This window comes from Malaclemys terrapin, chromosome 5 (genome assembly GCF_027887155.1).
Source record: "Malaclemys terrapin pileata isolate rMalTer1 chromosome 5, rMalTer1.hap1, whole genome shotgun sequence".
In the NCBI taxonomy this organism is placed as follows: domain Eukaryota; kingdom Metazoa; phylum Chordata; order Testudines; family Emydidae; genus Malaclemys; species Malaclemys terrapin.
The window spans coordinates 135,804,749-135,830,072 of NC_071509.1; the positions used below are offsets into that span (position 1 = coordinate 135,804,749).

Below are 25,324 nucleotides of genomic sequence, written 5' to 3' on the forward strand. Positions count from 1 at the left end.
GGGAGGCAGCTCTGGGATGTTGGGAATCATCCCTCCCCTGGTCATGCTGAGCTGGGAGCCCTGCCACTCCCTCTCCCTGCAGGGCAGCTGTTTGGTTCTTGCTCCGCTCTCTGGCCCTTGCTCCTGGCCCCCCCGCCCTCCCTGGGGCTGCATGTGCAGGGGCACCCAGGCTGCATGTACTGTCAGGGTGATGAGTGGGAGCCAGCCTCAAAACGTTCCTGCAGACTCCGGGGAATCCTTTAGCCCTGCCTCCTGGAGTGTGGTTGGGGCGGGGATAAGGAATCCCAGGGGGTGCTGGAGCACACTGCACCGCAAACCCTGGGGATACACTTCACTGCTCCGCAGCCGGCCTCTGTCAGGCTGGGATGCGTGTGTGTTTTTCCTCTGAAACCTACATGTTATGTCAAACTTCAAAACAGGCAAAAATAAATAAAAAACCAACCAACCAAAAACACCTTCGCTGAACCTCCCATTTTAAAAATTAAGAATCGCAAAGTTTAATTTTAATAGTTTTTTAGCCCTGTTATCCCAATTATCTTCAGAACAGCTGCACATGGGCATTTTCCTGCCAACGTGATCCAGCCTAGAGATGGAGAGCCTAGTTCTCAGGTTAGATGGTACTTCAATATAAGGCCTTCTCAAACTGCGGTCATTCTACTGAGACAGCCACAAAAGGAGCTGCGTATGCCGTTTATGTACCCAGGTGTTCCTTATGGGCACCTGAGTCCCACTAATAACACTGCCACGGTTAGGAAACAGGGTGAGCAGTAGAGTTTTCCCACAGTGCACCACATTCTTAGGGCTAGAGTGTTGACATGGGGTGGAGGTGCTAAGCATTTCGGGATGTTTACTTTGACGGGTCTGTACACTGCAGTGTGGACGCCAGATCCCTAGGTTCAAGTGCAGGTTAGAAAGTCCTCAACCTAGGATTAAAATGCAATGTAGACGCTCAAGCCCATGGTTCTCTGACACGGGTCAGTTGACTTGAGTCCAACTAACCCTAGACATACCCTAAGTGTCTGAGGTAATTTCTTGAATCCTTTTTAAAATTTTACTCCTTTGGGGAGGTGGGATTCGGAACCTGAGTCAGATGAGTACTGTGAACCTGTTTTGCTAACCTGTTTCGCTTTGTTTGCCCCTTTAAGAGTGGGTAAAAGGTCTGCAAGGGGACAGTGGAGCTGCTGATTGAGGCTCACAAGATGGCAGGCATGTTTCGTGCCAAATCCAAGAGCTCCTTAGCCAAAGAGGGTGTTTGTTTCTTTTGGGTTGGGGAGGAGATTCCTTTCTCCTCTCTTCTATGCAGAATTCCTGACTTCCCCTGAGGTTGCAGGAAGGAGACCAAATTGTCCGATGATGGAAGTGATGGGGGATGATGAAACCTGCGCTGTGATGGGGTGCATGTCTGAACCAGTCTGCTCCTGGCTCTGTCTGTGGCAGATTCCGCTGGTTCTGCTTATGGTTTCCCAGGGCCACTACCCTTTGATGAAACCCCCTTTGGTGGCTGAGGGCTCTGATCATTTTCTTGCCATTTTTCAATACATTTGCAGCCCGGCTGTCAGACTCCCCACTGATAGGGTGTTCCTGGGGAACTGGCTCCTGGGTCAGAGTAAGGCGACCAAAGCAAAGCCTTTCCAACCCAGCAGATGAGGAAGCTGGAGTGCACATGAGACCTAAACCTCTCCTCCTGCTCCATGTGGCCGGGATACAGAGCAGGAGGAATGCAGCATTGGGCTCCTGTTTGGACCTTTCTTCACCATCCCCTGAGCCTGTTACCTGGGCAGGCAAGGGGCTGGGTGGGTGGGCGGGCGGGCACTGTGGAAATCCCAGGCAGGAGACTGCCTCTTCAGGATTTTTGATTCTCTCACAGCAGGTACTGAATTCCACTGCCCTGCAAGTAGTTACAGGAGGCAGAGCAAAACTCAGTGGGTCTCTGGAAGGTGGGGGCTAGTTCCCAGGAGTAGTCCAATCAGCTTTGATTCTGCCCACAGCTATAGACCCACACTGGGGATCTGTGGATCTAGCCTTGAGAGAGAATCTGAGATTTTGGATTGTATTCCCAAATGTGTCTGGGTTGCTTCACAAAGGTGGTGATTTAAAAAAAAAAACAAAAACAAAAAAACCAAGTTAACCAAAAAAGCAATGTGTCCAAACAGAGAAAATTCTGAACTGCACTGTTTAAAAAAAAAAAAAAAAAAATAAGCTTTTTCATAAAACTAATTTTTAAAATGCCTACTATGCAGTAATGTTTGTTACTTTTCTTTTGTTTCAGGAGGGTTTGTGGTAGGTGGAATAGTGTCTCCTGAAAAGGATCCATGCAAGAAGGCTAGCGTAAAGAGAAAACATACGCCAAAAACAAGTATAAATTTCCTTGAAACTTATTTTGCTTTTTTATTTCAATAGCAGTATGGCGCGATGGTTCAGATTATGCACAGTGCTAGCTCTTCACACCCCTCAGTAATCCTTTGGGGGGAAATTTTGTAAGACGTTTAATTAATGTTAAGAACATAAGAATGGCCCTACTGGGTCAGACAAAAGGTCCATCTAGCCCAGTATCCTGTCTTCCAATATTAATATGAATTAAAACTAACATGTTAGTGCGGACAGGGACATTGGGCTTTAAAATATTGGTTATGGCTAACCCTAGATCAAGAATAACTTCATGTGGTGAGAAAGGGGGAGCTACTTGAGGGAGTGGGAGGTTGGTGATAAATTCAACGCAGTGGGTAAAGAAGGTGAACTGCAGTTCTGTCATTGATCCGCTTATTGGTTAGATAATACAAGTTAATGCATGTACTCCTATTGTGTGTAGGTAAGCTACTGTAACTATCAAACATTTCATGAACACAAACATCACCAATATCATCCCAAAAGGCAATGCACGAAGGTCTTATGTATACTTGGAAAACACATTGTGTTAGACAACATGTTAACAAACATGTTTTAACTAATTTGATGTTGACTGATTTTACCCTCAATGTGGATGAGGACAGTTGTTTTAAAAATGTTAGCTGGTTGTGCTGATGAGATAGGTAGAGTTCTTGTCCATACTGCAGATGGTGGTGACTGATCTCATTTTCTATGATTGAGTTGGTCCACAGATGATCACTTAGAACCAGAGCACCATATTTCATCCTAGTAAAGAAGCCGGGGCTCCTTGTCAATCTGTTATCTGGTAATGGGTATAATTCCAGAAGCCTGATATTTCTGAGCAGAGGTATAGAGACTTCCTACTTTCTAGAATGGAGTCTATCAGAAAAAAATATAATTTTAACTTGGAAAAGGTTTGTGGTGTAGGGCAGATAGGCCTCCCATTAAAACTGCTTTATTTTAAAATCCACAAAACAAAAACTCTAAAGACTTTCACTTGTGAATTTGGATTATGGCTGTCAAGCGATTAAAAAAATGAATTGCGATTAATCGCACTGTTAATAATAGAATACCATTTATTTAAATATTTTTTGATGTTTTCTACATTTTCAAATATACTGATTTCAATTACAACACAGAATACAAAGTGTACAATGCTCACTTTATATTTATTTTTGATTGCAAGTATTTGCACTGTAAAAAAACCAAGAAATTGTATTTTTCAATTCACCTAATACAAGTACTGTAGTGCAATCTCTTTAGCATGCAAGTTGAATTTACAAATATCGAATTGTGTACAAAAAAAACCTGAATTCAAAAATAAAACAATATGAAATTTTAGAGCCTTCAAGTCCACTCAGTCCTACTTCTTGTTCAGCCAATTGCTCAGACAAACAAGTTTGGTTACAATTTGCAGGAGATATAATGCTGCCCGCTTCTTGTTTACAATGCCCCCTGAAAGTGAGAACAGGCGTTCTTCTTCGAGTGATTGTTCACGTCCATTACACATTAGGTGTGCGCGCGCCGCGTGCACGGACGTCGGAAACTTTTTCCCTTAGCGGCTCCCGTCGGGCCGGCGGGGCCCCCGCCTTCCCGCCAGAGCGGCGCCCCGCTCCAGGGTATATATATCCCTGCCGACCCGACCCCTCCAGTTCCTCCTTACTGTCCGTGGCGGCGTTGGAACAACTCTGTCTCTCGTCTGAGAGTGTCCCTTAGCACATTAGAGTTATCTAGCAGTTATCAGTTAGTTGTGTAGAGTTTAACCAGTAGTTAACGGCTCATTAGAGTACTTAAAGTTCCTGCTGGGGTTGTTTGTTCAGCCCCGGCACCGGCCCCGGGCGGTGGGGTATGCCACACGCCCAGGGTTTTAAGGCCTGTGCCACGTGCCGCAGGCCCAAGCCATTGAGCGACCCCCACGCTTCGTGTCTTCGTTGCCTGGGGGAGGCTCACCAGAAGGAGCGCTGCAAAATCTGCAAGGCCTTTAAGCCCAGAACTAAAAAAGAGAGGGACTTTCGCCTTAAGCAGCTGCTCATGGAGACGGCGTTACAGCCCTCCACTTCGACGGCACCGTCTGCCTCCGTGCGGAGCGCCCCGGCTTCGGTGCGGGAACCGGCGCCGGCGGGTCACCCGAAGACCGCGGCACCGGCCCAGCGGGGAAGTACACGACGCCGATCGTCTTCGCCGGCAAAAGTGAAGGGCCAACCTAAGGCTCGAGGTCGCTCCCCGCACAAGAAGGCGGCACCGTTAAAGACCTCGAGTGCCCCTAAGGCCGACACGGCCTCATTACGGACCCCGGTAGTGGCTCCGGCGCCGAAGGGCCCGTCGAGCCCCGGGATGAGCGCGTCGAGCGAGGATGCAGGGCTGGAGGAACTGGTGGAACAGCCCTCCACTCCGGACACGTTTGAGGCAGCTAAGGACCTCATTGCCTTGTCCGTCGAGGCCCCGGCACGCGCTGAAGGCGCCCCGCCGATGCTGCCGCGCAGAGGCAAGCCGGCGATGGTGCGCCCACCACGGTCGCCGTCTCGGCGCCGTTCCAGGGACCGGTCCCGGTCGAGCTCCGCCTCGGTGGACTCCCGGTTGCCCTCGGCGCAAGAAGCACCGCAGCAGTCGGGCTTCAACAAACGGCCGGCACCAACTCAGCAACCGAGCACGAGTCGGCACCGCGAAGCATCGGCGACTCGTTACCCGAGGCCGACCAGCCGTAGCCGTTCCCGGTCCCGCGATCACCGGTACCGTTCCAGGTCCAGGTCGACAAGGGGCCATTCCAGGTCCTGGTCGCGGAGGCGCTACTCTCCAAGACCGGACCGGCACCGTTCCACGGCCCCACCGTGGCCTTCCAGGTCACCGTCCGTGGCCTCGGGGACTGACTCAGAGCGATACGGCGGCTATGCCCGTAGGTCACAAGCCAGTAGGGACTATGGTCAGTCACAATGGGGCCAGCCGAGCCAATGGCCATTCTGGACACCCTGGGCCTACCACCAACAAGAGCCCCCATCGGGAGCCTCGAGATCCGGGCCATCCCGGTACCGATCCCACTCCCCGCGGCACCGTCCGCCATCGTATAGGGAGGCAACGGTCTCTAGATCACCGGAGCGGGAAGGAGTGGACTCGGCACCGAGTACGGTACCGTCCCAATCCCACGCGGCGGGTCAGGCCGCAGAGGAGCAATTGGCTGATGCCGGATTGCAGGACAATGAGGATGGGCAGAAGGCCCCGACCTCTTCCTCCTCGCCAGATGAGGCGGTAGCGGGCACACTGGTGTCCGGCCCTCCCCCGATTGACCATCGGGCACACCAAGACCTGCTTCGCCGGGTAGCCCTCAATCTGGGCTTGCAAGCGGAGGAGACCATAGAGCAGGACGACCCCATGGTCGATATCCTGAGCCCGGAGGGCCCCTCCAGAGTCGCTCTCCCAATTATACGGACAGTACAGTCCAATTATAAGACGGTGTGGCAAACACCGGCCTCCAGTGCGCCAACTGCAAGGGGAGTGGAGAGGAAATACTTCGCCCCATCTAGAGGATTTGACTTCCTCTTTATACATCCGTCCCCCTGTTCGCTGGTGGTCTCGGCGGTCAACGAAAGGGAGCGACATGGCCAGCAAGCTCCTGCCCCCAAGGGCAAGGAAGCTAAGAGATTGGACCTATTCGGGAGGAAAGTCTATTCATCAGGGGGCCTGCAACTGAGGATCGCCAATCAGCAGGCGATTCTAAACAGGCATAATTTTAACTCTTGGGCATCAGTCGCCAAGTTCAAGGACTCCCTCCCACTGGACGCGCATCCGGAGTTCACGGCCCTGGTGAACGAGGGAATGGCAGTGGCCAAGACCTCTTTACAAGCCGCTCTGGACTCAGCCGACGCTGCGGCTAGAACAATCGCGTCGGGAGTTGTGATGAGGCGTTCGGCGTGGTTGCAGGCTTCAGGTCTCCCGCCGGAGGTGCAGACCATGCTGCAGGACCTCCCGTTTGAAGGTTCGGGCTTGTTTTCCGACCAGACGGACGCCAGGCTACATAGCCTTAAGGACTCACGAGCGACCCTTAAGTCGTTGGGTATGCACACGCCGGTAACGCAGCGTAAGCCCTTCAAACCCCAGCCGCCGCAAAGGCATTACCACCCTCGGCCCCGACACGAGCCTTACCGCCGTCGAGGCAGGGACAACAGGCGGAGACGTAACAATACGCCTAACCAGGGCCAGAATCACGGCCAGGGCAAGCCGCAGCCGGGGAATAAACCAGGCTTTTGAAGCTACGCCCGAGGACAGCGTACCACTTCATATACCGGATCCTCCTTTGGGTTTCAAGGACCGTCTGTCCCAATTCTACCGGGCCTGGTCGCGCATGGACCGCTGGGTCCTGCGCACAGTGAAGGCGGGCTATACCCTCCAGTTTTCCTCGCCTCCTCCCTACCATCCCCCTTCCCCGTCCCTCTTCAGGGACCCTTCTCACGAGCAACTCCTCATACAGGAGGTACAGACCCTTCTCGCTGCAGGAGCAGTAGAAGAGGTCCCTCTGGACCTAAGGGGAAAAGGATTCTATTCCAGATACTTCCTGATCCCCAAGGCGAAAGGAGGCCTCCGTCCTATCCTGGACCTGCGCGATCTAAACAGGTTTCTGATCAAAGCGCGCTTCCGTATGGTCTCCCTTGGAACTATTATCCCATCCCTGGATCCGGGGGATTGGTATGCTGCCCTCGATATGAAAGATGCCTATTTTCACATCGCAATCAATCCGGCCCACAGGCGTTTTCTGCGCTTCGTCGTCGGACAGCGCCATTTCCAATTTACTGTCCTGCCCTTCGGCCTGGCGTCAGCTCCACGGGTGTTTACAAAGTGCATGTCCGTGGTAGCAGCCTTCCTTCGAAAGAGAAGGATGCGTGTGTTCCCGTACCTGGACGATTGGCTACTCGCGGGCAGGTCGGAGGCCGAGGTCCGATCTCACGTAACGCTGGCCTTGCAGACGTTCGACAAGCTCGGCCTCCGGGTCAACGTGCCGAAATCCACGTTAGTCCCCACACAGAGACTGGACTTCATAGGTGCTACCCTGGACTCGGTAACCGCGCGAGCGAGTTTACCAGAGGCACGGTTCATGTCAATTCACGGGGCCGTAAGCTCGGTCCAAAAATTCCCCACGACAACGACAAGGTGTTGCATGCAGCTTCTGGGGCATATGGCAGCTTGCACGCACGTGGTCAGACATGCCCGCCTGAGACTCCGGCCTTTACAGTTGTGGTTCGCCCACACGCATCGCCCCAACAGAGACCCATTGGATCAAGTCGTCACGATCCCGAACCAGGTGCTCAGCTCCCTACGCTGGTGGCTCGATCGCCAGCAGGTATGCGAAGGGATCCCCTTTGCTGCCCCACAACCCACTCTGACGTTAGTGACAGACGCATCAGACATGGGCTGGGGGGCGCACCTGGGGGAACTGCGGACCCAAGGGCTGTGGTCTGGAGAGGACAAGCTGCTTCACATCAATCTGAAGGAGCTAAGAGCGGTTCGCCTCGCCTGCCAGACCTTCCACGCCTTCCTAAAAGGTCACATTGTGGCAGTCCTGACGGACAACACTACCGCCATGTTCTATATAAACAAGCAGGGCGGGTCCCGGTCTTCTCCCCTCTGTCGCGAGGCACTCCAATTATGGGACTTCTGTATAGCCCATGCGATACACCTCATCGCGACGTATCTTCCGGGAATTCAGAACGGCTTAGCAGACCGCCTCAGCCGATCCTATCGAATGCAAGAATGGTCACTGAGAGGAGACGTCCTGCATTCGATCTTCCGGAAGTGGGGGTTTCCCCGGGTGGATCTATTCGCCACCAAGGACAACAGCCAATGCCCTCAGTTCTGCTCGTTCCAGAACCTCAGCCCGGGATCATTAGCGGATGCTTTCATGATCCCATGGGGAGGGAGCCTAAAATATGCCTTCCCTCCATTTCCACTTATACACAAGGTTCTTCTCAAGACCCGCAGGGACAGGGCAACGATCATACTTATTGCCCCAGCCTGGCCTCGCCAGCATTGGTTCACGTCCCTGCTGGAACTGTCCGTAGCCGATCCAATCACCCTTCCCCTTCATCGCGGCCTAGTCACGCAAGACAAAGGTCGCCTACTCCACCCGAACCTGTCTTCGCTTCATCTCACGGCATGGTATCTCTCTGGCTGAACGATGCAGAACACAGGTGCTCTCACCAGGTTCAGCAAATCCTCCTTAATAGTAGGAAGCCCTCTACAAGGGCAACATACCTGGCGAAGTGGAAAAGGTTCTCCCACTGGTGTGAGCCTCAACGCATACAGCCTTTACAGGCCTCGGTTCCGTCCATCTTGGACTATTTACTGCATCTCAAGAATCAAGGGCTTGCGCCCGCCTCTATTAGAGTTCACTTAGCCGCTATTTCGGCTTTCCATCTGGGAGACTTGGGAGTGTCAGTATTCTCCAACCCCACAGTGGCCCGATTCCTCAAAGGGCTGGAAAGGGTGTTTCCCTACTCACGCCCGCCGGTTCCGACGTGGTCTCTGAACCTAGTCCTAAATAGACTCATGAGTCCTCCCTTTGAGCCCCTGGCCACTTGCTCCCTCACGCACCTCTCGTGGAAGGTGGCGTTTCTCGTGGCCATCACGTCTGCCAGAAGGGTATCAGAATTGAAGGCCCTCTCGTCGGAACCACCCTATACGGTGTTCCATAAAGATAAGTGCAACTTAGGCCGCACCCTAAATTCCTCCCGAAGGTAGTGTCACAGTTTCACATGGGGCAAGACATTTGCCTCCCGGTGTTTTTCCCAAAACCCCATACGGATCCTCACCACCGCAGCCTACATACCCTGGATGTCCGAAGGGCGTTGGCATTTTACCTGGAGCGGACCAGGTCGTTCCGCAGAACACCCCAGCTGTTCATTGCGATTGCGGAACGTATGAAAGGCTTGCCTATCTCGACACAGCGCTTGTCGGCATGGATTGTGCATTGCATACGCACTTGTTATGAGCTCGCCAATGTTCCGGCCCCGGATATCCGGGCCCATTCGACTAGAGCCTAAGCGTCCTCAATGGCCTACTTGGCGCAGGTCCCGATCCAGGAGATCTGTAAGGCAGCCACCTGGTCGTCCATACACACGTTCACAGCCCATTATGCGATCCATCATCAGACCAGAGAGGACGCGATGGTCGGCCGGGCTGTGTTACAGTCAGTTGTACCTTGACTCCTACCCACCTCCAATGGTAAGCTTGGGAATCACCTAATGTGTAATGGACGTGAACAATCACTCGAAGAAGAAAGAACGGTTACTCACCTTCTGTAACTGTTGTTCTTCGAGATGTGTTGTTCACGTCCATTACTCTTCCCACCCTCCTTCCCCTCTGTCGGAGTCTCCGGCAAGAAGGAACCGGAGGGGTCGGGTCGGCAGGGATATATATACCCTGGAGCGGGGCGCCGCTCTGGCGGGAAGGTGGGGGCCCCGCCGGGAGCCGCTAAGGGAAAAAGTTTCCGACGTCCGTGCACGCGGCGCGCGCACACCTAATGTGTAATGGACGTGAACAACACATCTCGAAGAACAACAGTTACAGAAGGTGAGTAACCGTTCTTTCTCATGGCACCGTTGTAGCCGGCGTTGCAAGATATTTATGTGCCAGATGCGCTAAAGATTCATATGTCCCTTCATGTTTCAACCACCATTCCAGGGGACATGCGTCCATGCTGATGACAGATTCTGCTCAATAATAATCCAAAGCAGTGCGGACCGACGCATGTTCGTTTTCATTATCTGAGTCAGATGCCACCAGCAGAAGGTTGGTTTTCTTTTTTGGTGGTTCAGGTTCTATAGTTTCCACATCAGAGTGTTACTCATTTAAGACTTCTGAAAGCATTCTCCACACCCCATCCCCCTCAGATTTTGGAAGGCACTTCAGATTCTTAAACCTTGGCTGCAGCTATTTTTAGAAATCTCACATTGGCACCTTCTTTGCATTTTGTGAAATCTGCTGTGAAAGCGTTCTTAAAATGAGCAACGTATTCTGGGTCATCATCTGAGACTGCAGTAACATGAAATATATGGCAGAATGAGGGTAAAACAGAGCAGGGGACATACAGTTCTCCTCCCAAGGAGTTCAGTCACAAATTTAATGCGTTATTTTTTTAACAAGCGTCATCAGCATGGAAGCATGTCCTCTGGAATGGTGGCTGAAGCATGAAGGGGCATACGAATGTTTAGCATATCTGGCACAAATACCTTGCAATGCCAGCTACAAAAGTGCCTTGCAAATACCTGTTCTCACTTTCTGGTGACAGTGTCAATAAGAAGAGGGCAACATTATCTCCTGTAACTGTAAACAAACTTGTTTGTCTCAGCAATTGGCTGAACAAGTAGGACTGAGTGGACTTGTAGGCTCTGAAGTTTTACATTGTTTTGGTTTTGAGTGCAGTTATGTAACAAAAAAAAAAATCTACATTTGTAAGTTGCACTTTCACGACAGAGATTGCACTACAGTACTTGTATGAGGTGAACTGAAAAATACATCTTTTGTTTATTATTTTTACAGTGCAAATATTTGTAATCAAAAATATACACTTTGATTTCAATTACAATACACAATTCAATATATATGAAAATATAGAAAAACATCCAAAATTTTTAATAAATTTAAATTGGTATTCTATTGTTTAACAGTGCGATTAAAACTGTGATTAATCGCGATTAAAATTTATCGCAATTAATTTTTTTGAGTTAATTGTGTGAGTTAACTGCGATTAATCGACAGTCCTAATTTGGATTCATGACCCATTTACTAAATGTCCTTTTGGCAGCAGGTTTGACCTATCATGAAATCACTGAAAGAAGATGGGTTTCTGCAGTCATTTTTCAAGTTCACTTAAGACATGCATTTGAAACCCCCTGTAAAGAGCCCTCTGTCATGGGATAGTAATATGTTCCTGATTATGCTAAACGTTACTTTTGGGGTCATGTTTCCAACCTGGTAAGTCATTTCTGACTTCAGCTGGTAGCAAAATAACTTTAGGTTCTAGTGACCAAACCTTTTATACTATATTTAATTAAATCTCATAAGACTAGCTGGTAGTTCAGACATCTCTGAATTTCCCTCTAAAGGGGGTGGTAATTTTCCAGTTTAATAAGCCAGAGGCACTCCTGCATGAACTCTGTGAGTAAACGTCATTGGATTTTTCACTGATGCAGACTAAATCCCTTAAATGAAAAAAAAAACAAACCTGAGAAATTTTCTAACATGAATCCCTAAATTCTACTGAAACCAAGAGAACTATGTTGAAATGTCTGTCTGATTGCATCTGTCACTGCTATAGCATACAGAGGCCTGCAGTTTGAAGAGGGTCAAGTCAAAACTTCTCTATCTGAGGCCGAGTGGCTTTGTTTCCAGCCTTAGATTTGTCCTTGTGTAGGAGATCTGCAAAGCTGCCACGTGGTCTTCTCTATGTATTTATGAAACAATATAGGTTGCATTTGACATCAAGAAAGAAATCCAGGTTCTGACTACTTGTAGGAATTACTCCCCAGTTATAGGGTGCCCAAACTGTCCTGTCTCTTAGTTTGTGTGAGATTTGGGATATCTTACTTTGGATTGGTTACCGTCACTCGTCCTGAAGATTTTTCCTTAGAGGAGTCTTAATTTTCTGTACTTTGCAAGAAGAAGTTACACTGACTTCCTGACATTTGGCTGGAAGATTTACCTTTTATTTTAGAAATATCCCTTGAGATTTTAGTCTCCAAGTGAAGATCCTGTAATCATGTGAAGAAAAGGAAAACCTTCACTTGTAATAATTTTTCTTTGAAGGTTTCATCTTTGAGCATTCCCACTCACTCAGTCACCTCCATCAGAATTTGGTAGGAGAAAGGCTTTTCTGGGACTTCATAAAATGTTTAAAATGTTAAGTGGCTTCAGGAACTCCATTGTCTTTAAAGTAGCAAATGAACTTTAGAAGGTAGATGGTCTTGGAGATGTATTGTTGTTATTGTCGTGACAGGAGCAGTTACCACTGTTCTAGGGAGTCCCTGCCTGTCTTGCATAAGAGAGTGACTCCACTGAGAAATTATAGCTTCAAAAATTTCGTATTACAAGTAATTCCCATTTATTAAGGGAGTAGTCTTTCAACCTGTTTGAATATTTAAAATCTGAGGAATTATTTAAATCCTTAACTATGCATTTGAATTCTAAAATACACCTCTACCCCGATATAATGCTGTCCTTGGGAGCCAAAAAATCTTACCGTGTTATAGGTGAAACCGCGTCATATCGAACTTGCTTTGATCCACCGAAGTGCGTCGCCCCGCCCCCCGGAGCACTGCTTTACCGCGTTATATCCGAATTTGTGTTATATCGGTTCGCGTTATATCGGGTTAGAGGTTTATTTGAGAAATGATAGTGACATAACATCATCTCAGGTTGGTTTAAAAATGTACGATTAGGGTTTTTTTACACTTTTCTTTTGCAGGACATCATGTTGTTGAATATTTGAATATCTCCCTAGCAGATACTTCTAAGCCAACTACTGTATGGGACCCAACAATTAATGAAGAGGTTTTGCTAGGTAAGTTGCTGAAGTGACATGACTGGGTTCTGAGGAGTTCTGTTACAAGATTGCAGAATTTGGTCTTCCTTTGGGGTCATACAGGGAAGTATGCTGATCAGGGCTTCCTCTGCACACCTAAACTCTTGAAGTGCTGAGATATCCCTCTTTCTTCCTCATGCAGAAAGTCAGGGGAGCCAGAGAAGGGGGAAAAGGTAGGGAGATAGCATACTACTCTAGCATTCTTCAGTCTGCTGAACCTGGAATCTTACAACAAAGTACTATGCTGAGTACTCAATATGATTAAGAAATTGGAGGATGTGCTGTGTTAATGACAAAAATATTTAATATACATGTGGATATTATTGTTCAGCTTCTGGCAATTTTGTTTTTCTGTAGAGTGTGTCAACACTGGACGTAATCATTCTTGTTTCTTTAATGATGAGTCAGTGGAAATATATAAAAACCTGAATACATCCGTTTTTGCTGCTGGTAAATTGATCTTGAAACCTCTTAAAGAAAAGGGGCACCAATTTGTTTACACCGATAATATAGTGAGTACATCTGTTTCCTTATATATTCTTGTATAGCAAAATACCATGTACTGAAAGGCTTTGATAGTTTAAAGACCTATTTAGTATTGTTAGAAGTACTTTACTACTTGAAGTTAATGCTGTATTTGTAACTTTTATTACATGTTTTCTTAAAAAGGAATACATGCAGAAAACACATTAATGAAACATTTAAATTGTAGAATGAAGCACTGAAAAATAAGAGAAATTCACTAAGTTAAATTTTGCTCTACAAAAGTAACTCAGCCACCTGCCACACGTTAGTCTTCCTGTGTTCTTCATTATATGGTAAATATCCATATATTGTTAATAAGTACCATAAAATGTAGGCAACAATGTAAAAGTCTTAATATAGAAGAAAACTTTACATTTCAAATACGTGTCTTTATTAAATGCTTGATTTCACAACCATGATTTGCAGTGGGGTGGGGAGAGTGATGAGATGAGTTGGGGGCTTATTGGTTTTTGAGTTTTTTGGGGTTTTAATTTGTATTTGTACAAAAAGCTTTAGTGTATATGAGGAGAAAGTTCCAGCATAAAGGATTTTTTTCTTCGATAGTACTATGATCAGTCTGCAAACAAAATATCTCATGAATGATAAAATATTTGCTTTTGATTTAATTTCTGAAGGCTTTCCATGTTATCCGTGGCAAGATTATTTTTACCCTTCATAAGACATCCTACTATCTAACTACAGGAGATTTTTTCTATGTTCCAGAAGGTAAGTACATTTTAAAAACAATTTGTTGCAAAGGGACCAGCTGAAGGGAGAGTATAAGTGGTGGAAACTAAGCTGAAGGGAGGTTAGGAGAAAGTTAGGGAATAATTGGACAACCTTTGCTAAATTTGAGAACTCCAGTTACAAGTTTGAACCCCTTGAGGGGATAGCCTTGATTGATTGATTTTGGTATGAAAATCACAGCTTTGATTAAAGTTTTCTTATAGCTGTTGAGGGCGAATGGCCCAATCTTACACATTCCCTTCAAGACACTCCTCAATACACATCCTCTTAAAGTGAGTCTAACTCTATATCAAAGTAAACAATTCTAGGTGCAGTTTCTTTCCTCCCAACTACTAATAAATTTTAAATTCACATTGAGACTTTGGGGGCTTGCCCATTATTGTTCTTCGGAATTATGGATGAAATCCTGTTTAAGTTGCTGACCTACCCTAGCTGCCAAAGAGTTCAAAATGTCTATAGGAAAAGTGTTCAAAGTTAAGTGTTGCTACAGCAACTTGGTCCTAATGCTATAAAACATTCTGATGACTTTTTATTCTTTTACGCTTAGGAAATGGATACAACATACGCAATCTCCTGAATGAGGAAAGTATTCTTCTTTTCACACAGCTGAAAGGAGAAAGGTGGGGAAAATAACTTGGTACATAAAGGTTTCACCCAAAATACATTTAAAGTTTGTATGCAGTGTGGTTTTCTATTATCCAATTACTCTTGAATATAAAAAGGCCTTTTATGTCCATCTCAACATTCTATTTCTTAAAAAATTGCATTTTTAAATGTTGTAGCTATGCATATATAAAGCAGTTTTTCCACTACCAAAAATAGGATACCTGAGCTCCTATGGAATTAAGAAAATTAAGACACTTAAAGGGTCCCTTGTACCAATTAACTCTGATCTCCTGTGTGTATACAGTATAAAGACTTGATTGTGTAACAGACAGGTAGAGGTATTAATTTTAAAAAAATCATATCTTAATAAATGAACTATAGTGTATGGTTGAAAGCTTATACCACCTTGTTCTGTGCCCTCTCCTCAAGTCCTATATGGTGGCTGTTAGTAGAGGTTGCAGACAATTTTGAGATTTTCACATGCCCTTTCAAATGCAAAATGCCTCACTTTGAGAAACTAGACCAATGGAAAGTTGGTTTTTGGGTAAGTTTTGGGCAGTATTTTTTTATGGTAGATTTTCTACATTGTTTGTCACTGAGATACCTCAGGCCTCTTTTTATCCTTGTGTCATTGATAATAGCAATCACAATTGTCTGTCCAGCTTGATGTCACTGCACTATAATGTATCTCAGGGGACAAGACGTTAGCAGAGATAAAAGTTGTCAGCTCTGGGTATCTCTGAATGTCTCTTTGTAACAACTATATTTTCTCCTGGCAGTTCAGTGCTTTCATCTTTTTTTGAAAAAGGAAGATGAGATCTAGGTAATCTCTCTTGACACATCCTATGTTGCTTGACAAATTACCTCTCATTGAAATTAATGAACCTTCACCTCATTGGTAACCCCTTCCCCCAATTCAGTAACAATCTGACTGAATGCTGGACCATTTCCAAGTTGTCTTTTGTATACATTGGAATATAGATTTTCATTTTAATCATTTAGAAGTCTGATCATACTGCATGCTGAGTCTTCATGTCCTTATCAATTTATTGTTTAATGCCTAACAAATATAGTTTCAGAGAGTCCTGTGGCACCTTTAAGACTAACAGAGGTATTGGAGCATAAGCTTTCGTGGGTGAATGCCCACTTCGTCAGATGCACATATAGTTTCATTTGTCAAGTTTTAACAGAATTGATGGTCATAACTGAAAATAAAATACAGCTTTTACATTATTTTTTTACAGATGAAAATATGAATGTTTAAGTTGACCATCCAAAAGGTTTATTATAATGTTTGAGGGCCTGTTAAAATCCCTTGTCTGCAATCCCACCTAACATTGAAAGTTGAAATGGTCAGAGAGAGAGTACTATTCTCCTCAGGTGTCCATGGCCAGTGATCCCAGGAGGCTTCACCAAACTTGTTGACTTTCAAGCCAAGAATTTTATTTAATGGGTTGGGGTTAACATTCTAAACCAGGAAAATGCTGAGATATAAGATCTCAAATTTGCTTATCAACATTAGGGACAGTTGTTTTTTGACAAAACAGATATGTAAATGGGATCAAAGGGAGTCATTGAATTGTTAGGCACACTCCTTTGTATACTTATCAGCTTGCCATGGTTTAAATAAGACATTTTAATTGTCTAGGTACATATTTAGAGCATTTCTGTATGAATTTGATCTATTTGGCATTAGGACTGCTTCACTATCAATAAGCAGTTTAATTATCTTCATAAAATATTTGTTAGTGCATTGTTAAAATGACTAACCAAAGACAATAGGAAAGCATTTTCATTGCAATTAGGCCAATTATCGCACTCAAAATATATTTATAACTCAGATAAAAATATTACAGGCAGAGCTAGTGTTAATGCCGATAGTTGTTCTTCAAGTGTTTGCAGGTGTATGTTGGACTCAGGTGTGCACATGCTCAGTGTGTCATAGCTGGAGAACTTTGTGTAATACTACCTGTCGGGTTGGTGCACGTGCCCTGTGCCGCCTCAGGCCCCGTTCTGAGGCTATATAAAAGGGTGGCACTGCCCTTGCGCCCCCAGTTCCTTCTCACTACCCACAGCCTGAGTCGGAGATCCCTGTGCAGTTTACCTCATAGTTACTGCATCACAGTGAATTTTCTCTGTGTTGTTTCTGAAGATTGTTAATAATAGTTTAGTACCCACTACTTAGTTTATATTCATTTTAAGTAGTTCGTTTAGAAATCTGGTGATATGCCCTCACCAGGTTTAAGCCCTGTCAGTAGTGTGGGGTGATCCCCACACACTGATCACACAGTGCTTGCTGTGTCTCGATGAGTGTCATAAACATAGAGCTAAGGGTAGCATAAAATCCCTTCTGAGTAGCTGTACTGAATTGCCTTACCTGTAAGGGGTTAATCAGTTCAATTAATCTAATTGGCACCTGACCGGAAGGACCAATGGGGAAAGAAGATACTTTCAAATCTGGGTGTGAAAGGGGAGGAGGTTTTGTTTGCACTCTTTGTTTGTTCCCTCTCTGCACAGAGAGAGAGGGACCAAGCAGGAAAAAACATCTCCTAAAAACATACCTGAAATGAGCATCTAAGATTACAAACATTGTAAGTAAGGCAAGGAAATGCGTTAAATTATCTTTTGTTTTAGCTTGTGAATTTTCCCTATGCTAAGAGTTTTATTCCTGTTTTTTGTAACTGTGAAGTTGAGTCCAGAGGGGAGTCCTCTGGGTTTTAAATCTTTTTATTACCCTGTAAAGTTACCTTCCATCCTGATTTTGCAGGTGTGATTCTTTTACTTTTTCTTTATAATAAAGCTCTTCTTTTAAGAACCTGATTGATTTTCAGTGTCCTAAAAACCAAAGGGTTTGGTCTGTGCTCCCTTTGTTAACCTATTAGCTAGAATATTATTCTCAAGCCTCCCCAGGAAAGGGGGTGAAGGGGTTTGGCGGGATATTTTGGGGGGATAAGGCTCCAAGTGGCCTCTCCCTGAATTTTTGTTTAAATCACTTGGTGATGGCAGCAATACCATCCAAGGACAAGGAAAGGAATTTGTGCCTTGGGGAAGTTTTTAACCTAAGCTGGTGGAATATAAGTTTAGGGAGTCTTTCATGCGGGTCCCCACATCTGTACCCCAGAGTTCAGAGTGGGGAGGGAACCCTGTCAATGAGGGACACAACAGAAATGTGCAGTATCTGCTGGTCATTCAAGAGAATGCAAATTCATGGAGAACTGCATCACAAACAGCACCTCATGGAAAAGCCAGGAGGCCTGCTTAAACACCGGGGCCTTTGACAGATCATCCAGCCCCTCACACTGCCTCAGAGGTGGCAGTGGTCTCGTATAGACCTCTAGACTTTGACTCTTCCCCTTGGAGAAGAATAGATTGTTCTGCTTCCTCTGGGCTTCTATGTAAGAGAACTGATAAGACTGACTGGGGACATTCCAGCTCAGAGACTTTCTCCTCTTCTAAAATGAGTGTGGACCATCACCGAGACACTCTGAGCACCCAGGATAGATCAGAAATGTCCATCTGCTCCATGGTAATGAGGCCAGAATACATTAATACTGTGTCATCAACTTGGGTACCATCAGTGGAACAGCTGTTGAGTCCAGTACCAATGAGCTCGGTTTCAGTCCTGGCATTGTCAGTACCAGTGATGCCACAGGCTTATCAGGCAGCCACTGACTTACTGTGCCTTTCTGTCCCAGAGTCTCTTCTGGTTCATGAGTTTTCTGCTGTGGAGATGCACCCTGCGGTTCCTGGCCTGTCCAGATAGGCTGCCTTGCAGTGTAGACTTACTGGCACAATTGTCAGTACTGGCTAGGAAGCCTGCTGAAGAAAACCCAGCACTGTTGTTGGTACTGGCTTTTTCTTTGGCCTCAACATCAGCCTCCATCTTGGCTTCTGCAGTTTCAATATCAGGCTGTTCTCTGAACAATGTAACGATGGTGTCCTGTATCTTGGCACCGGGGCCAAAGCCCTTCTTGGTTCCGCCTCTCAATGTACCCTCGATCTCATGCGGTACTCATGGTACTGACTACTGTACTGACTCTGGTACTGATGCTGTTTTTTCCATGGGCTACAGACAGAGCAGGACACTTAGTGGCCCTTTCAGGTTTGGCCTCTCCATTCCCTATTGATTACCTGGAGGATCTTTTGCAACAGGCTTTGGAGTCGTCCTCTACTTCTCCATCCCCTCCTAGGTGTCAGCTGCCGTAGTCTTCTAAAACCACCATCAGAGGAAGAGCATTGGTACTGAGACCGATTCTACAGCAGGCACAGAGAGTCATGGCCTGGTACATACTGGCTTCCTATGTCCTACTCATTTCCTCACTGGCCCCCTTGAAACCCTAGGTAAGCTCCCAGCTCTCCAAGGTCCTGATCATCGACACACTCTGGGGGATGATTCAGAGAAATACCTTTTTCTGTCCTTGTGAAAGTCCAACCAGATTTGTCCAGATAATAAGCCTCTGAAAACCACTGTTTGCCTATGCTCAGTAGAACTTGTTAGTGGCTTGTAGCTGAAACTCTGAACATTTTAATTGCACTGAGCTTGATCCAAGGCCTCATTGAAATCCCTGCCTGCCTCCACAGGGTAAACAGGCACTACAGCAGCTGCAGAATATGCTTTGGCCTAGGGAAAGTGTTCTGGGCTGGGAACTAAGAGATCATGAGTTGTAATTTCAGCTGTTCCACTAACTGGTAAGGGAATCCCATGCTTTTCACAGCCCTTATTGAGTAAGATTTTGTGCACTTTCTTGAGGAGGTGAGCAATAACATTTTCTCCATTGTGCAGATGGGATAACTGAAAAGTTGCACCAGGACACAACTGACAGAGCTAGGAATAGATAGCAGCGCTCTAATGTGACAAACCCTACCCTTCCACTTTGCTATGCTGATTTTCAGAATGAATGTGACAAATCTGTGTTTCTAATCACTAAAACACACTCCCCTTCCAAGCCAAAAATAGAGCCCAGGAGTTTGGATTCCCACCTTTCCTCTACTACAGGGGTAGGCAACCTATAGCACACGTGCCAAAGGTGGCACATGAGCTGATTTTCAGTGGCACTCACACTGCCCGGGTCCTGGCCACCCGTCTGGGGGGCTCTGCATTTTAATTTAATTTTAAATGAAGCTTCTTAAACATTTTAAAAAACCTTATTTACTTTACATACAACAATAGCATAGTTATATATTATAGACTTATAGAAAGAGACCTTCTAAAAACATTAAAATGCATTACTGGCACGTGAAACCTTAAATTAGAGTGAATAAATGAAGACTCAGCACACCACTTCTGAAAGGTTGCGGACCCCTGCTCTACTATATAGCAACTAGTTGAGTAAGCCACTGTCTCCCTCTTGTGGTTGGTCCACAGAGAGAGTAACAGCCTACTATTGTTACCCGCTACTCCATTAGCTCAACTGATGATAAGTTCACGTTGTGGATCTAAAGATCCTAGCTTTCAACCCTGTTGATGAGACAAGCGAAGGGCATGCTCTATCTTCCTTCTCTTCAGCCTTCACATCTCTGAAGTGTTCTAATATTAAGCATATGTTTTCCATTAACTTCATTTACACATAATTAACCTAATCCTTGGAGTTTACAGATTTCAGAAACTTGTAGTAGAAAGTTAACATATCTATTGCATCTTATTCATCATTTAGCCAAGCTATACATTTATTTAAAAACATTTCATTCTTATGAAAGGTGTTGTAATGCTGTCCCTGAGTGATTTCTGTAGAAGCAGCAGCCTTCAAGTTTGACTGGGAGATTCTAGTGACTTTAAGGATTGGCTGTGCTTTACAGTTTACTTCTAGAGGCCTCCTTTTTTAGATCCATGTCAGCCAGGCGTTAAACTGGAAAAGGACATCATATTCTTCTGAGCTGTTCCCACCTGCGGTGCCATAATGAGATGCCTCTGCTGGACTTCATGGACTCTCAAGCCTTGCTCCCTTAATAGGGATACCATTTGCAGTAGACTGTTCATATAGTCATGAAGCGATCATCCTTCCCCTTTCTTGCGGGCCTCAATCAGTAGTGAAATGGTTAAGTATTGACCTTGTAAATCGTTTCAGTGGTGTTGTCATTGAGATGGTAGGAGTAGTTCATGCTTCTCAGAGCTAGCATTTCAGGCTGTCTGCTGACTTGGACAGACACAACTGCATTGGTGTCACAGGGCGAGCTGGCCCTTTGAGTGTTGGGGCTCAGCTGCACCTGTGCCACACTTGACTTGCCTCCCCATGTGGCAGAAAAGAGCAAAGTTATGTCACAGGTGGGTCATGTGTCTAAACCAGGCCTGCTTGGCATGGGGACTGAGAACAGGCTGTGGGAGAGCCAGGCAGAGAAGAATTCCAGGGAGAACGTCCATGGGAGTCAGTGCTCTATAAAGAAGTGGGAGAGCAGCCAATAAGTCTGAGGGAGTGTAGGAAGAGGCCCTGGGAAGGAGAAATGGGGCAGGCTGAGGCAAGGGGTGAAGAATGAGTGGACAGAGAGACGGAGTAGAGCCCCTGAGGGGCTAGAGCTGAACCCAGGGAAAGAGCGGTGTTGAAAGCAAAGACAGATGCTTAGGAAGGAAGAGATATGCCTGGTTTAGGACTGGCGCAGAGACTCACTTTGACAAAGCAGAAGGCATGGTAAGGGAACAGCCTGCATTTAAAGTACAGCTACCCGTTCGTAAATTAGAATAGTTCAGCAGCCTTACTAAAAACCAGACTTTAGCCACAAAAGTCAGTCTCTGTTTTTAAAGTAAAATAAATCTCTCCTTCCCTATACTCATGCCCATCAGCGTAGTTGGAGCACCTCCAAAGACTATAAATGACATGTCTCTTCCTTTCCTGTTGATAGGAAGGCAGGCTTGGCTTTTATCGTGAAATGGTGGTATGAGTAAAGAGATTGCATGAAAGCTTGAATAGAAAGGTGGGTTTTGCATTTGCTTCTGAATGCTGCGAGGTTAGCGGTCATTCTTATCTGGTAATGAGTTGCATAGGTTTGGAACTGTCTTGGGTCAGATGTTGGAGCGTGTTCAATCGTTCCATGATTTTCAATCAAAAATAATGATTTCACTAGTTCTTTAATCATACTTCTTGCCATTCAAGTAGCTGGAATATTTTCTTTGAGACATGAGTAGAGTATATCACTTCCTGTGCAATATTGAGCCTTGTGTCCGGATATGCTATATATATATTTTTTTGAATATACGTTTTTACTAATACAGTCGCTTCTGAAGGCTTGTGGAAGTCACAGTTTCACACGCTGGCTATCTGATCTTTTCCACAGGCACAGCACCTTGTTTGACAAGGGCAGTATAAAATGTCAGCAATTTCTTGAGGAGAGAGTTCCATGTTCTCAGCACCAGAACTATTTCCCAAGTATACTGGGGGATATTTTTTAGTGGCTTGAGAAGAGAACTGGGAGTCAGGACTCCAGGTTTTTATTCCTGCCTCTACCATTTTCTTGCTGTGAAACCTTGGGCAAATCACTCTTCTCCTCTCCCTTCCCACCCACTCCCAGTATATCAGCTTTCTCGCTTATACAATGGGTAAAATACTTAACTACCTCACAGGAGTATTGTGAAGTTTAATATCTGAAAAGTGTTTTGAGATCTTCAGATAAAATGCTTTGTAGAATGTAGAATATTTATTAACCTGATACCAAGCAAGGTTCTCAAAATAATCTCTATTTAAATGTGTAGCCACACTGCCTACCCTTCAGAGAATGTGCTGTCATCTTAAATAAACCAAAGATAGTTGAGCTGCTTGGCTGGTGGTCAATGTCCCCAGTTCATCCTATGCATTTAGATATATATGAAGACTACAGAATGAGTGTATGGTTAGTTCTGAATAGGTGCGTATTTTATTTTACCTTGCACCTTTTACCTTGATAGTATGGCAACTGCCAACCGCATTAGAATTGTTAACGTTTACCTCTACTATGCTCCATGAATTCCTGGATAGTAATGAGGACCTCTGGGAAAATCATGAACTTACAGTGTACTCCTGAAACCAAGTGTCTAGACAGCAGATGGTGTGGATAACGTTAGCCTCCCAGGCTAGTCAAATTTCATTATGGCCTAAGATAAGGATAAACCACAACTATTCAAATAGGCTCCCTTCTCTGAATTACCTCTGCCATTGCACAGGAAAAGGAGAATGTAGAAAAAGCTGAATAGGAGTTGAAAGCTCTTTGATGACCCCTACCTGTGAATCACTTCTTAGAAAGTCTTGGCAGTGATTGTTATGCTAAACTTCTGGCACACATGAAAATAGTGAAGATGAATTGGCTTCACAGTACCTTGTATTTGGTTTGTCAGCTGCTAACTAACTTCCAAGCTGTCTGCAAACGTGCTTGGACATTCCAACAATATCATTCCTTTGAAAGAGGGGGTTTGGAGTGGAGAAGTTGGTAGCTTCTTTCTGGTAGCTTCCTTAACAAGAAAGCCCAATGTGCTTGAGATAACACAAGCGACAAAGGCATTTAAGCTTGTAAAGAAAAAAATCTGAGCTAAGTTAGGTCTCAGAAGGTCTGGTTTTTATTTGTTTAAGTAGCAGTGCCGGTTTATGATCCTGGTACTAACTATTCTATTCAAATGTAGCCCCAACCAGAGCTGCTCTGTCTAGTGTGTAGAGTTTGGAGAAGGTGTGCAGATATCTCCTAATAGGTGCCTTGCCTCTTCAGTGGACATCTGTACCTTCTTGTTCTGCCCACAGACCTAATTTAATCTTCTTTGGACAGACTTCATTTTGAGATAAATAATGGATTACATTATTAAACCAACTAATGATAGTGGAGCAATAGACTTTTCCTTGGTCTTGCAGTATGCCATGAAAAGGGAGTCTGACTTCCTAAAACAGGAAGTGCAATACACATAAAACTGGCTCTAAGGACATAGCGTTTATGGACAATTTTCTCTGGGGGAGAAGGAAAGGCAGAAGAGAAAAACATACTGGTAGTTGTGAAAATCAAACACTTTTTAAAAAACGTTGTCCTACATTTATAAATCTTGTCTAGTCTATTACTAGAAATGTTTCCGATATACTCCAGTAGGTGGAACTCTAAGCACAGTTATTTTGTAGTTCAGCATCTGTATTCGGCTATTTTAGGGAGTTTGTATAATGCACATCATTTACATGATACAATAACTTTATCCAAGGAAATAGGACAACCTGTCATTTTATTTACTTGATGATGCCTATTGTATAATGCTATATAAAAGTGAGGTTGGATGACTCTAGTTAGGTAATAGAATACAGAGCATTTTATCTAGTAAGTTACTTGTTCAGATCTGAGGCAGGTTAGTATTTAACAAGATCAATGTTTTCTGTTGGTTGTACTTTTTGAGGTATGAGATGAAATAGTGACATTGGTTTACTTTTTCCTGGGCACATCCATATCATAGTTACCATACTTTTGGTAGGCTTAGCAGAGAGATCAAGGATCAAAGGTACCTGAAGACTGAACTTCTCTGTTACTGCTGGAGGTGGTACATCCAGATCATGGGCATGAAAAGAGACAATGGCAGTACAGTGTATTATTCCATTGATGCCTCCAGAGATGTGCCTGGTCTGTTGACAAAGATTTAAGGCTTCAAGGCTGTCAGTTGAGTACATTTTATGAAAACGAATCAAGAGCTAAAGCCAAAAACGTGTTATGCCCCAGTGTAGTTTCTAACATGTTTGATCTATTTGCTTTGTGCTGAGTCTGAGCCCACATCAACTGACTTGGGCTTGCAAGGTTCGGGCTGCGGGGCTAAGAATAGCAGGGTAGACTTTCCCACTTGGGCTGGAGCTCAGGCTCAGAGTCCTTGCTCCAGCCCGAGTGGGAATATCGACACAGCTATTTTTAGTTCTGCAGTTCAATTCTTGTGAACCCAAGTCACTTCACCTGGGCTCTGAGACTCTGTGTCACAGTGCAGACACACCCTTAGTCCCAGGTAGTATATAACTGATTCAAGTGCATCATATAAGCCTCTGGAACAAAGCATCTTGTTTAAGTAAGGGTCTGGGTGTATTCTGTTGATTTTGTAGTATGTTCTCCTGACGAAGAGGAACAACTTACCAGTACCTCCCTGAAGCAAAGGACGGCCCAGTTTATGGACTAGTTGGCAATAGAGATTGATCCTTGTTCATTCCTGATCCATTGAACCAGACACTTGCCTGTGGACAAAGACACTTTTTGTTGGTTGGTTGTGAAAGAACACTGAGTTAAATCTCTTGTGTGTGTGCACTTCATCTGGTGTGGTGATCATTTGTTAGGTCTGGGGGCAGCCAACTGAAATGCTCTGTGATCTGCCTGAACCTCATTTATATGCCCAAATACTCCACAACACAATTTCTACTATAAAGTTGAAGATTTTCTTCTGAGTAGGTTTTTGCAAGGCTAGATGAGACTTGTCGATGTTTTTATTTAAAAGATACATCTCCTTGAAGACTCCAGGTTACTCTCATGACCTTGTGCAATGTTGGGTCTATACAGGTTCTGCAAGTTGAAAAGAGTCAAATGAAGGAACATTAGAATGATTTAAAT

General features: G+C 45.1%; 1 protein-coding gene across 2 annotated transcripts in view; it reads left to right on the forward strand.

Annotated features, from left to right (window-relative positions):
• CENPC (centromere protein C) overlaps positions 1–25,324 on the forward strand; it is a 68,359-nt gene that overhangs the window by 37,228 nt on the left and 5,807 nt on the right. For both annotated transcript variants that reach the window (XM_054031082.1, XM_054031083.1), the window contains exons 14-18: positions 2,270–2,356; positions 12,818–12,913; positions 13,292–13,446; positions 14,095–14,185; positions 14,754–14,826. In XM_054031082.1, coding sequence (XP_053887057.1) covers positions 2,270–2,356; positions 12,818–12,913; positions 13,292–13,446; positions 14,095–14,185; positions 14,754–14,826 — 502 coding nt within the window. The remainder of the gene's footprint in view (positions 1–2,269; positions 2,357–12,817; positions 12,914–13,291; positions 13,447–14,094; positions 14,186–14,753; positions 14,827–25,324) is intronic.